At 41.7% G+C, this 14480-nt stretch overlaps 1 protein-coding gene across 2 annotated transcripts in view; it reads right to left on the reverse strand.

Annotated features, from left to right (window-relative positions):
- Nucleotides 1–294: 294 nt before the first annotated feature.
- nbas (NBAS subunit of NRZ tethering complex) overlaps nucleotides 295–14480 on the reverse strand; it is a 294693-nt gene continuing 280507 nt past the window's right edge. The window contains exons 52-54 of one of the 2 annotated variants that reach the window (XM_062983871.1): nucleotides 4404–4587; nucleotides 1689–1805; nucleotides 295–590 (exon numbers count right to left, since the gene is read on the reverse strand). In XM_062983871.1, the coding sequence (XP_062839941.1) occupies nucleotides 4531–4587 (57 nt within the window). In that variant the 3' untranslated portion in view covers nucleotides 295–590; nucleotides 1689–1805; nucleotides 4404–4530. Of the gene's footprint in view, nucleotides 1806–4403; nucleotides 4588–14480 lie in introns of both variants that reach the window. The other variant, XM_062983869.1, reaches the window with a different exon arrangement.

Raw genomic sequence — 14480 nt, forward strand, 5'->3', positions numbered from 1 at the left:
CCCCTTTCTGCCATGCAGGAAAAACACAAATTAAAGCACACTACAATGATCGGACCCCAACAGTTGACTGTTTGGTTACATCAAGATGTAACTTCGCTGCCACCAATCTAAATGTATTTGGTCTATGACCACACCATTCACTCTTCCCTGTCCCACTGGCCTACCGACCATTGGAGCCAGTACACAGAGCCACTCAAAAATGGAGGGAAACTCTGACTTAAAGAATATTGGCTATTATGCAGTCAGGCCCCCTCCTTATATCGATGCACAGAAAGACACACTGAATACCTGAGGTGAAGTATAAACAGATTTGTAAAGTTTATTTGAACTAGAACAAAAAGGTTGAATATTGGTTATTTATTTATTTATTTATTTATTTACAGCCTTTATATTCCGCCCTTCTCACCCCGAAGGGGACTCAGGGCGGATCACATTACACATATTAGGCAAACATTCAATGCCTTTTAACATAGGACAAAGACAAACAACAACATAGCTCCGAGCGGGCCTCGAACTTATGACCTCCTGGTCAGTGATCCATTGCAGTTAATTGCACTGGCTTGCTCTCCCGTCTGCGCCACAGCCCCGGGCTACAGAAGATATCCAGGTTATTTTCTTAAAAGAAAAAGGTTCCTTAACTTATCTTTCACAGAACTATGTTCCCTCACAGGGAAACTAATCAGGGTTTCCAAAACCCCTCAGTCCTCCTTTCCAGAGGCTCTTAATATTTGCACTCTGTCCCTTAGAGGCTGTCTACCAAATATATAGCACTTCTCCCTGAAGGCTATTCCAATTCCCCCCTCACAGAGGTTCTTTTCTCTCAGCACCCAAAACACTTCTTTCTTTCTCCTCACACTCCAATCTCTCCCTGACTGAACAACTCTTTCCCCCTCTCTGGCACCCTCTACCTCCTGTAACTAGGCAACACTCTCTAACTCTCCACCAATCAGGCACCACTACCATATAAGGAGCTGCTGTTCGCCCCTCCCTTTGCTTGGATTGGCCTTTCCCCCCAGGGCCTAGAACTTCCTCTACACACTGGCCTGACAAGGTAGGCCCATTCCGTTACACACACCCTGAGTGTTGGAAGGGAAATAGGGTTTTGGAAGCAAAGAAAGCAAGGGGGAGGGTCTGGGCAGCGAGAAAGAGTCTGGGCAGCAAGGGAGGTGGGAGAGAAAGGGTCGGTGATCTGGGAGGATGCGGCTGCTGCTGTTTTTTTCGGCAGCTCAAAACTTTAATTTCCCTGCATTTTTCAGGAGGAGGAAAGAGGAGGAGGTGAGGAGCAGCGTAGAGCTACGAAGCCCCTCACTATCACCCACAGAGCCAGTTTGAGAACCTTGCCTTAAACCATTCTGTGGCAGTGAATTTAAAACCTCCCAATCACCAACATAATTGCTTTCCAATTGATTAAAAATAATTGTTCAGAAAATTTCACTCCCGTTTGAGCTTGTTTTTTTCTTACTAAGAATATTCTGACATAGATCTAATTTTCATTGGCCAGATGGTATATAGTAAAGAAGAAAACAACCCCTGTTTCTATTTCCCCACAACAATAACAACTATAGCAACCTGTCTTGCCAAAAAAATACAGAAGGGTTTTTATAGCTCTGCAGAAAGGTAAATTGCTGCATTTTGGACAGTAAAGACTTCTTTTACTTTGTCTTCCTTCTCACAATGAAGGCACTTACTGAAATCCTGGACATTTCGGTAGAAATTAAAAGGGACAAATTCTTGTTTCATCAGCAGTTCCACCATTTCCCTTTCAGCTCAATGTGGCTGTTTTGGAAGCACATGTGGGGACCATCCTGCACATTTAAACATCAAAATAGCAATTAGAGCAATTCAAAGCAGATCAAAGCTATACTCATTTACAAGTGGATGCTTTCAGCAAATACTTTCACAAGATACTTTGAAGGAGTTAGCTTATTTTCCTTCTATGGATCATAGGTCTGTATATGCATTTCCCATGGGCATGGGAATACAGAGAAACATGATTACTGAAAATGGCTTAAAGTGGAAACAATGTGTGTCTAGTTGTTTTCCTTGCCTGTTATAGAGAGGCATGTGCAGTTACAGTAAGATTGGCTAGATTAACATCCCATTTTCCCCACCGTAAAGTACATTTTGTTGTTTACTTCAAGGATGCTGCTCATATCTCTGCTTTTCTGTCTAGTACTGTTGGCCCACTAACTTTGCTCTTCTTTGGTATAGCTCTTCAACTGTAGAGGCTAAAGTTCCTTTTGATACTGTGGAAAGGTACACCAATACAGTAGAGTCTCACTTATCCAAGCTAAATGGGCCGGCAGAAGCTTGGATAAGCGAATATCTTGGATAATAAGGAGGGATTAAGGAAAAGCCTATTAAACATCAAATTAGGTTATGATTTTACAAATTAAGCACGAAAACATCATGTTATACAACACATTTGACAGAAAAAGCAGTTCAATACGCAGTAATGTTGTGTTGTAATTACTGTACACAATGTGATGCGGCAGCTAAAAAAGCCAATGGGATTTTGGCCTGCATCAATAGGGGAATAACGTCTAGATCCAGGGAAGTCATGCTCCCCCTCTATTCTGCCTTGGTCAGACCACACCTGGAATACTGTGTCCAGTTTTGGGCACCGCAGATGAAGGGAGATGCTGACAAGCTGGAAAGCGTCCAGAGGAGGGCAACTAAAATGATTAAGGGTCTGGAGAACAAGCCCTATGAGGAGAGGCTTAAAGAGCTGGGCATGTTTAGCCTGCAGAAGAGAAGGCTGAGAGGAGACATGATAGCCATGTACAAATATGTGAGGGGAAGTCATAGGGAGGAGGGAGCAAGCTTATTTTCTGCTGCCCTGCAGACTAGGACACGGAACAATGGCTTCAAACTACAGGAAAGGAGATTCCACCTGAACATCAGGAAGAACTTCCTCACTGTGAGGGCTGTTCGACAGTGGAACTCTCTCCCCCGGGCCGTGGTGGAGGCTCCTTCTTTGGAGGCTTTTAAGCAGAGGCTGGATGGCCATCTGTCGGGGGTGCTTTGAATGCGATTTCCTGCTTCTTAGCGGGGGGTTGGACTAGATGGCCCTTGAGGTCTCTTCCAACTCTACTATTCTATGATTCTATGATTCTATGTATTTATGAATTTAGCAATATATCACGATATATTGAAAACACTGACTACAAAAATGGCTTGGATAATCCAGAAACTTGGATAAGCGAGGCTTGGATAAGTGAGACTCTACTGTACTTGGGGAAACAGTACTTGGGCAAAAACATTTAAAATGGTGTTTGTTTTTGATAAAAATTGAAATTTATACAGATGTCTAATATACACAACCACCCCTCCCCCTCACACCAGGCTGAAGGTTGCCTGAGTTAATCCCTTCTTTCATGTCTACCACATCTCCAAATTGTATGGAGGTATGTAAAGAAAAGAAAACATATACACATGTACAGCTTCTCTCAGTGCAAATCAATGGGGGGAAGACTGGTAGTCTAGATAAGGAGTCTAGCATTGATCAAACTGGACCCAGATTGAATTGCCTTCATATTTAAATATCTAAATTGGATTTCTAATAGTATCAGGAAGTCCCATGGGCACACCATTTGTAAGTAATATTAGCATGCTTGGTGGATGCAACACAGAACACTAGCACACAAAGGAGTCAACACACATGGTAAGAGCATATAGATGTGACAGAACTCTTGGATGCATCACAAATCATTTCTAATCTAGATCTATCCAGTACTCTTTGGCATTTTTCAGAAATATTTACTACTTAAATGTAGTGAAAAACTAGTAGGGAGATACTGTACTAAAGTGGCAAAGAAAGCTAGAGAGCTAGCATAGTATAGTTATTAGAGAGTGTTGTTAGAGAGTTACATGGTTGGTTTAGCTTCCACTTTCCAGTGGGCCATGAAACTCACTGCTTGGCCTAGGATGAGTCTTTGTACCTCATCAGAGAGAGATCCATAAGCTGGAGGACTGCAGGGTAAACTATCAGGCAGTGCCCCACATCACCCCCTTACCATCCCATGGTATTTCCTGTCTCCACCCAGCTTCATTCTGCACTATCCCTGGCTTAGTAAATGAAAACATGGGCAGTCACCAGTATTCTCAGGGCAGCCTCCCAACAAGCTGCTGAGATGCAGTCAGGATGGAGACCCGCCAGAAGTAGCCCTGCATTGTGTGATGGACTCTGTCAGGCTCTATCCTTGTTGCATCTCAGCAGCAACCGAGGATGGGGGAATAGGCCCATCTGATGAGGTCCTTTGTCTGCCTCCCTAGAGGGTTGTAGTGAGGATAAAATTAGGAGAATGAGAGCCATGTGTACCAACATCTAAATTTAACTAATAGATAAACATTACAGACAGACAAAAAAAGCCTGGAGAAAATGGGCAAGAAAAGATTCTTACCAAACTAATGAGCAGCAGTGGCTAGAATATTTTGCTTGAAAAGGAAGAACAAAAGGTTGTGGCTTTCTTGATGCAATTTAGCCTGATACTGATTAGATGCCAGAAGCAGTGTGTGATCTCAGTTTTTCTATGCTGTCTTGAACTGTTGTAGCCTCACCAATCCACGCCTGCCTCCTCCACCATCCTAAAAGGAGGAAAAGCGTTAGTTGACAAGAACTTGATGCTGATTAGAGTGAGCACACCACAGGGGGTGCAAAATGACACACAAGTAGCTTCCAGAAAGTATCTTTCCAAGAATAAATATTGAGGATGCATCTGTAGTCATCCATCCACAGTGATGTACAGCTACAGTCTTTCCTCCAAGGAGCACCGAAGGTAATGCAGAAAGATTCTCAGTGACATCTATCCAGTTACATTCCAGTGCCTCAGTATGAGCCTTGACAACTGTTGATATCTGTTTTGCCAGTGTTTGATCACTAGTTGCCACCCAACATTAGAAAGGCCCAATCTCCCAGCTGTGCTTTTTGCATTTGACAAGGCGCACACCCAAAGGGGCATAGATAAACGTGGAGAGAGTGCCTATGAGCTATAGGCAAGGAAAGAAAAGGTTCTGCGTTCTTTGGATATGTCTCCTTCCTGTGACAGACATAATTTGCACTGTATGAAATCCACAATAAAGGATGACACTGCTTTCTTAACTGCTCAGTGGGGAGAGCTGCCTGAGAGCCATCCATCAGGCACTTATTTTATCACTGTGACCCTTCCATGTGCTTTCATCCACAGAAAACATATCAAAACGCAGTACTTGACTCATGCATGGTCATGGACAATGTACATAAATCCCATGTGAATGAAACCCTGCTCCTCAAATTTCAGCATTTAAAAGGACCTATTATTCTGGTACTTCTGAAGTGCACAAATATGGCAAAGGGCCAGAGGGAACACAGTCAGATAGCAATGTTGTTTTATATAAAAGGAACCGTTTTACATAAATGTGTCACAAGAGGCAAACATATCACGCATTGTTCTTCTCATCCATAAGTAAAATAAGACCAGGCTCCAGAAGGCAAAAGTTTTATCAGTCATTCTATGGTGTTCATGCATAATGTAACATCACGTCATTAAACCATGACTTGGTATATCATTTTGCATTACTTTGTTTGGGCTGCGGATATACAAAACATGAGAGAGGAGGAGGAAGTGCCTGAAGTTTGGAAAAGTTGGGGATGAATCAAGAATCAAGAATCCCCCAACCATCAAGGAACTTCCTAGCTAGGAACTGTAATCCCAAAGGGAACTTTACCTTTGTAATATGTAAGGTATGTGTCATAATATCTAATGTGTGAATTGAAACATGGAAAAGAAAGTGCGTAAAGAAATGTGATACTGACAGAGGAAATGAGAAGTTTATCTAATTTTCTTATAACAGGCAAAGGAAATAATTCTTTCTTTCTCTTCTCTTATGCAAAGCAGACAACAACGTATCTAAATCAGCTCAGACTGGAGGGCTTTGTAGGCTTTATGGGAGTGGCAGGGGATGAGGACAGTAGCAGAAAGAACATCAACATATCCCTGAAAGTCCCCTAGAGGACTGGCAGGGACAGGACTGGTGAGCCAACATTCAAATCAAGACTCACGGGTTGCAATTGAACAGCAGAGGTCAAGCTTGAACGTTTCAATTCATTTCCCTAAAGATAAAAAGATCATGACCTGCCATCTTGCTCTGTTGCCAGCAAGTCCCCCAGCTGCCACTGTGCAAATACTACAGTCAGATAACCATTGCCGTTTTATATATGTGCATGTGATAGCAGTTTAATATTGAAATATTTTAATCTTACGCATGTATTTTTCTGGTTTTAAGTGTCTTGGGCTATTAACGGTTTTAATGATATGCTTTGATGTAAAATGGTTGGCTGTGCTGATCTACTGAAGGGATGAATATGGTTCCAAGCAAATAGTGGGTTGATGCAGAAATTGTATAGACGAGACACAGACCAATTTCTTTGTCCCTAACCACAAGTTAAATGTTGAGTTTCCGCTCCTCTGGCAACATTTGAAGCTGCCAGGTGATTTGAAAACACTTAAAGCCACCTTTCCTGACTAATTGTATTTTTACAGCCAGCTAGTGATCTGTTAATAAGAACCAAGAACAAAATAGACGGGGGCTCCAAAATGCTGTCACTATGGAAACTATTGCAGGTGTGTTGCCCAAGGAATAATAAAGTCTGGTTTGTGGTGTGTGCACATCTCTAAAGAGGAGGCGGTGAAAAAAATCTTATTGAGTGCAAAAGAGGTTTCTGGCACCCAATGCTAGGTCTAAATGCCATGCCTTGAAATTGTACAAGATGGCTATGAGATGTAAGCATGAGGATCAGAGGTGACTTGTGGTGCAGGTGTGTGCAGGAAAAATGACTCTTGAGAGGAGTGCAACGGAACAAGCATCCACTTTTACAGCTGAGAATACATACAGTTTTCCCTGAGAAAACTTAAAATTTTCATGCAGCACGTATATTTTATAATGCAAGAGTTCAAAATATATACATAGGCAAATCAAAACACCAGTGTTGCTTTCACAGGTGTGATGGATTTTTTAAAAACAACAATGCATTATGATTTCATTTTTTTAAATGTATCAAGGAGCGACTTGAGAAACTGCGAGTTGCTTCTGGTGTGAGGGAAATGGCTGTCTGGAAGGACGTTGCCCAGGGGATACCTGGATGTTTTGATATTTTTACCATCCTTGTTGGGAGGCTTCTTTCATGTCCCCACATGGAGCTGGAGCTGATAGAGGGAGCACATCCGTGCTCTCCCCGGGGTTGGATTTTAACTAGCAATCTTCAGGTCAGCAACCCAACCTTCAAGCCATCAGTCCTTCCAGTCCAAGGGTTTAACCCACTGCGCCACCGGGGCTCTGTTTCAATGGGTAAAATGGAATCATGAATGTTTGGTAGTGGCTGCACGGTTAGAGCCTTCTGAATTGAAGATTGGAATAAAGCAAGGATTCAACAGCGGTCCATTTGAAAATGAGTTCTTGAAGAAAAATCTTGAATTTCCTCTCTAGAGTTAGAGGGGGAAGAGAGGGAGGGAGGGAGGGAGGGAGGGGGAGAGGGAGAGAGAGAGAGAGAGAGAGAGAGAGAGAGAGAGAGAGAGAGAGAGAGAGAGAGAATGAGAATGAGAGAGTAGGCCGTAGTCCTTCAAATGTACTTTTTGAGTGCATCTACACTGCCATGGCTCAGTGTTATGGAATCCTGGGGGTAGTAGTAAAGGTCCTTAGCCTTCTCTGCCAAAAAGTGCTGGTGCCTTGCCAAAACTCCTACGGTGTGATGTCATTGAGCCATAGTGTTAAGGTGGTATCAAACTGCATTAATTCTGTAGTATAGATGCACTCAAAAAGTACATTTGAAGGACCATATTCATGTCTCTTTCTCTCTATGTAGACAAATAATTTCAAAACATCCCCCATGCCTTTAGCTTGCCTTTGGCTTTAAAAAAAAATACATAATTTGAATCAAATTATTACTTTGGAAAAGGGCTTTCACATATATATGTTCATAAATTGCTTTCAGTAATAATAAATAATGTTTAAACACATAATTAGAGCAATTATACATTTTATGCACTCAACTGAAAAGACCTCATGTTCTAAGAAAACAGAACCTAGCACTCACCTCAGCATCTACAATAAAGACACAAAGCAGGAGTTTTCCAAGATTCAAAAGCAGATTAATATATAACACAGGAGGACACACAGTATTGTATATAAATACACTATAAGCAATTATATACATGTAAGCTGTAGGACATGGCATCACAATTGGAATGTAGAGGTAAAATGTCAATAAATAAACTGCCTAATGTTCCACATGTGCAATTCTTCCTGAAATATTCCTGCATTAAGATGGAAGTGATTAGATTTTCATGTAGATAAATCACCAGTTTTCAGAGAAATGGGGAAATAGTGTTTGAGTTAAAATAGTTCTGATGAGCACCAAATAATATTGTAAAGCACAAAGGGAACAATGAACATGTGAAACATTTCTAGAAGGACCAATCCATGGGAATTTTCCTTAGGTCTGGATATTTGCCCCCAAATCCACTTTGAAGATGTGCTTGAAAAGACATTCATACCAGACTGATCTCTACAGATTATGTTATATATCCACTGTAGTCTTTGATAGACTATGCATAACATTGAAATCCTCAAAGGGAAAAAGGTATGTAGAGTTCCTATAATGTATAATTTATCCTTTATGCCTAGTATTGACAGATACAGTCAATAGACATAAGTCTGTATTGACTAGTGATGGGTGGAAGTGATGGGTGGAATTGAATATTAGGCCTGTGTGCGGATCCATTTTAACCGTTTTCCTTTGGCCTATCCGGCTTCTTTGGATTGATCAGATGGCTGTAATGGCAAGGGCCCATCCGTTATGGTTTCCTGTCCATAATGGAACCACATGGCAGCTGATCACAGCTCCTCCTCCCCTTTTCAGGAGCATGTGGTGTGCAAAAGTCAATTAGAATAGAAGAATGCCATGACGTGTCCTACACAAGCTGTGTCAATTTGGTGACTGCCTCCATTGCTCTCAGTTACATCCTTATGATTTAGTCCAAATTGCCTTGCTTTGCTGTTGCTCAGCTTTATTTTTTGTCTTTTCTTGTCTTGGCCTCTTTCTGGAATTTTTTTGATTTTTCTTTGTTTTATTGATTCTTTTTATTTAGTGGGATTGATTGGGAGTTGGGAACGTTTGGGATGGGTCGGTGGAGTGTGCATGCACATTTGGGGACTTGGGTGAAAGAAAGAGCATTTCTTTCTCTTTGTTCTTGGTTGCTGTAATTTTCTTTAGAAATATTTGGGTGGTTCTGAGAGCCTTGAGTCACCCTTTAACTTCTTTTTTTTCCTCCCCTCCTCTCCTTCAGAAAACATTTCTAAAAGATAATAATAATAATAATAATAATAATAATAATAATAATAATAATAATAAAAAACTCAGCCGCTATCAGGACCTCAAGATTGAACTTCAAAGACTCTTGCAGAAACCAGTGCAGGTGGTCCCGGTGCTGATGGGCACATTGGGTGCCGTGCCAAAAGATCTCAGCTGGCATTTGGAAACAATAGACATTGACAAAATTACGATCTGCCAATTGCAAAAGGCCACCCTGCTGGGATCTGCGCGCATCATCCGAAAATACATCACATAGTCCTAGACACTTGGGAAGTGTTCGACTTGTGATTTTGTGATATGAGATCCAGCATATCTATCTTGTTTGCTGTGTCATAATAATAAAATAATAATAATAATAATAATAATAATAATAATAATAATAATGAAAACCCTCATTCCCAGAAAATGATTTCCTAGTTACCTACCATCTTCTTTTGCAAACTAATTCTCTCTTTATATCTCTCTCTGTGCTGCTGATCTTTGCTTTCTGAATTTTCTAGTAAACATAATAAAAACAACTAAGTATTGGCTGACTGTTGCCACTTGTCAGTACTACAAAGAACTAAATCACTTAGTTAGGCTTCAATCTGTGGAGAAACTTGGCCAGAATTAATTAATTAAAATAATAATAATAATAATAATAATAATAATAATAATAATAATAATAATTTCCAATGAATCATTTGGGGCCACATAGTTGTGCCTCTGTTTGTAGTCTGTCTGTGCGATTTTCTTACAGCAGCTGAGGATATGATCAATGGTTTCGTCGGTTTCCTTGCAGTCTGCATTTTGGGTCATCAGCTGATTTTTCAATCTTGGCCTTAACTGCATTTGTTCTGATGGCTTGATCCTGGGCTGCAAGGATCAGGCCTTCTGTCTCCTTCAGTGTCCCATTTGTGAGCCATAGCCAGATCCAAAAGTATTGGAAAATGAGCACACAAAGATACTGTGGGACTTCCGAATCCAGACTGACAAAGTTCTGGAACACAACACACCAGACATCACAGTTATGGATAAGAAAATGGTTTGGATCATTGATGTCGCCATACCAGGTGACAGTCGCATTGACAAAAAACAACAGGAAAAACTCAGCCGCTATCAGGACCTCAAGATTGAACTTCAAGGACTCAGGCAGAAACCAGTGCAGATGGTCCCGGTGGTGACTGGCATATTGGGTGCTGTGCAAAAAGATCTCAGCCGGCATTTGGAAACAATAGACATTGACAAAATTACGATCTGCCAACTGCAAAAGGCCACCCTACTGGGATCTGCACGCATCATCTGAAAATACATCACACAGTACTAGACACTTGGGAGGTGTACTAGACACTTGGGAACAGCCTGGCAAACACTATATTACCCATGACCACAGGGAACCACCAAAAGGCTAAATGGAGGGCTGCACAAACACAGCAAGGACCAATTACTGAGAGCACAATAATCCCAAATAAACAGCTCGGGGGAAGGTCACAGGGGCTTACATGTCTTTACACTAATGCACAGAGCATGGGAAATAAGCAAGACAAACTCCAACTTTTAGCACAGCACCACACGTACGACATCATAGGCATCACTGAAACCTGGTGGGATGACTCCCATCACTGGAATGTAGCCATTGAGGGCTATAACCTCTTTCACAGAAATATAACCAAGGGGAGAGGAGGGGGAGTAGCTTTATATGTCAAAAACAGTTACGTTGCAGAAGAAATGCAAGACTGTAATCCGTGAAACCAGCTTGAAAGCATCTGGATAAGAATCAAGGGGACTCAAAAAGATCTCGTCGTGGGTGTATACTACAGACCCCCGAGTCAGGATGAAGGACTTGAAGCCTTTTGTCAACAGCTGACCAAACAGGCACCAAGAAGAGATGTTGTAGTCATGGGAGATTTCAACTATCCTGATATCTGCTGGAAAACAAACTCAGCCAAAAGCACAAAGTCCAACAAATTCCTCACTTGCCTTGCAGACAATTTTATGGTCCAGAAGGTAGAAGAGGCAACAAGGGGATCGGCAACTCTTGATCTAATCTTAACAAATGTGGAAGACCTGATCAATACAGTCGAAGTGGTCGGATCCTTAGGGGCAAGTGACCATGTGCTCCTGCAGTTTGTAATACAAAGGAAGGCTGAAACTAAGACAAGTCAAACACGCATTCTGGACTTTAAATAAAAAATGAAGGAAATATTGAGCAGCATTCCATGGACGCCAATATTAAAAGACAAGGGAATTAAGGATGGATGGGAGTTTTTTAAAAGTGAAATACTCAAGGCGCAAATGCAAACAGTGCCAACAAAGGAAAAAATATGACAAGTGCAAAGAAGCCAGAATGGATGTCCAAAGAACATCTAACCGGGCTAAGATTCAAAAGAGACATGCACAAGAAGTGGAAAAGGGGAGAAATCACCAAAGAAGAATTCAAACGTATAGCCAACTCCTGTAGGGAAAAGGTTCGCAAGGCTAAAGCGCAAAATGAGCTCAGGCTTGCCAGGGACAGTAAAAACAACAAAAAAGGCTTTTTTGCTTATGTTGGTAGAAAAAGGAAGAAAAAGGAGGCAATAGGGCCTCTGCGAGGAGAAGATGGGGTGATGGCGACAGGGGATAGGGAAAAGGCAGAACTGCTTAATGCCTTCTTTGCCTCGGTCTTTTCACAAAAAGAAAGCCATCTTCAACCTCAGCAACATGAAATGGACGAAGAATTTGGGGAAATCCAACCCCAAATAGGAAAGAAGTTGTCCAGGAATTCAAGTTGCCAGGGCCAGATCAACTACATCCAAGAGTACTGAAGGAACTAGCTGAAATTATTTCAAAACCACTGGCAATCATATTTGAGAGTTCTTGGAGAACGGGAGAAGTCCCAGAAGATTGGAGGAGGGCAAATGTGATCCTTATCTTCAAGAAGGGAAAAAAGAACGACCCAAACAAATACTGTCCAGTCAGCCTCACATTGATACCAGGCAAGATTCTGGAAAAGATAATTAAGGAAGTCGTCTGCACACACTTAGAAACAAATGCAGTCATTGCTAATAGTCAACACGGATTTACCAAAAACAAGTCATGCCAGACTAATCTGATCTCTTTTTTTGATAGAGTTACAAGCTGGGTCGATACAGGGAATGCCGTGGATGTAGCGTACCTAGATTTCAGTAAGGCCTTCGACAAAGTCCCTCTCAACGTTCTGGTAAACAAACTAGTAAAATGTGGGCTAGACAAAACTACGGTTAGGTGGATCTGTAATTGGTTAAGCGAACGAACCCAAAGGGTGCTCACCAATGCGTCGTCTTCATCTTGGAAAGAAGTGACAAGTGGAGTGCCGCAGGGTTCCGTCCTGGGCCCGGTTCTGTTTAACATCTTTATTAGGGACTTAGATGAAGGGTTAGAAGGCACGATCATCAAGTTTGCAGATGACACCAAACTGGGAGGGATAGCCAACACTCCAAAAGAAAGGAGCAGAATTCAAAATGATCTTAACAGACTAGAGAGATGGGCTGAAACTAACAAAATGAAGTTCAACAGGGACGAATGCAAGATATTTCACTTTGGCAGAAAAAATGGAATGCAAAGATACAGAATGGGGGACGCCTGGCTAGACAGCAGTACATGTGAAAAAGATCTTGGAGTCCTTGTGGACAACAAGTTAAACATGAGCCAGCAATGTGATGTGGCTGCTAAGAAAGCCAACGGGATTTTGGCCTGCATCAATAGGGGTATAGCGTCTAGATCCAGGGAAGTCATGCTCCCCCTCTATTCTGCCTTGGTCAAGCCACACCTGGAATACTGCGCCCAATTCTGGGCACCGCAGTTGAAGGGAGATGTTGACAAGCTGGAAAGCGTCCAGAGGAGAGCAACTAAAATGATCAAAGGTCTGGAGAACAAGCCCTATGAGGAGCGGCTTAAAGAGCTGGGTATGTTTAGCCTGCAGAAGAGAAGGCTAAGAGGAGACATGATAGCCATGTACAAATACGTGAAGGGAAGTCACAGGGAGGAGGGAGGAAGCTTGTTTTCTGCTGCCCTGCAGACTAGGACACGGAACAATGGCTTCAAACTACAGGAAAAGAGATTCCACCTGAACATCAGGAAGAACTTCCTCACTGTGAGAGCTGTTCGGCAGTGGAACTCTCTCCCCCGGACTGTGGTGGAGGCTCCTTCCTTGGAGGCTTTTAAACAGAGGCTGGATGGCCATCTGTCGGGGGTGCTTTGAATGCGATTTCCTGCTTCTTGGCAGGGGGTTGGACTGGATGGCCCATGAGGTCTCTTCCAACTCTACTATTCTATGATTCTATGATTCTATGTTCGACTTGTGATTTTGTGATACGAAATCCAGCATATCTATCTTGTTTGCTGTGTCATACAATATAATAATAATAATAATAATAATAATAATAATAATAATAATAATAATAATAATAATAATAAAACTTTATTTATATACCGCCCTATCTCCCGGATGGGACTCAGGGTGGTTTACAGTCATAAAAGCAAACACAAACATTACATAACAACATAATACACATTATTAAAAAAGTAAAACAATACAATTATAACAATAAATCACACTTACATGACCAGATCAAGGGGACGGGAACTATAAAAAAAATAAAACCCTCATTCTCAGAAAACTACTACCTACGGTTACCTACCTACCCTAATCCTAAAAATGGCAGAAAGGGGAGCCTGGAAAGCCCCCCCCCCCATTGCTGCCAATAGGCCGAATCTAGCCACATGTCTGTGGTCTGAAAACAGCAATCAGGCTATGCACCAATTTTTGGGGTGTGTGTGAAAACAGATATGGAGGTCTACTGGTTTCCAGCCAGCAGTAACAGATCAAGGTTCAGTCGAAATGCACAAGCCTATTAAATATGTCTTTCAATGCTCCATTGAAAGGGAGAAACAGGCAGTATGGGTAATTTTCTCATCTTCTCCCATCAAAAAGATTTGTTCTCTGGCTTGACTGCACAGTTATTTTTAATTTGGTCATCAAAATGACTTATAGTTAGTTATGCTAGATGCAGCTTATGGATGTTGAAGTCCAAAACATATAGAGTGCCAAATATTGAAAGTCACTGTCCTACAGAATTCCTCAGTTGTCATTTTTTTGAACCTCATATCTGGTTACATCCAACAGTGGTTAATG

Source organism: Anolis carolinensis, chromosome 1, assembly GCF_035594765.1.
Source record: "Anolis carolinensis isolate JA03-04 chromosome 1, rAnoCar3.1.pri, whole genome shotgun sequence".
In the NCBI taxonomy this organism is placed as follows: Eukaryota; Metazoa; Chordata; class Lepidosauria; order Squamata; family Dactyloidae; genus Anolis; species Anolis carolinensis.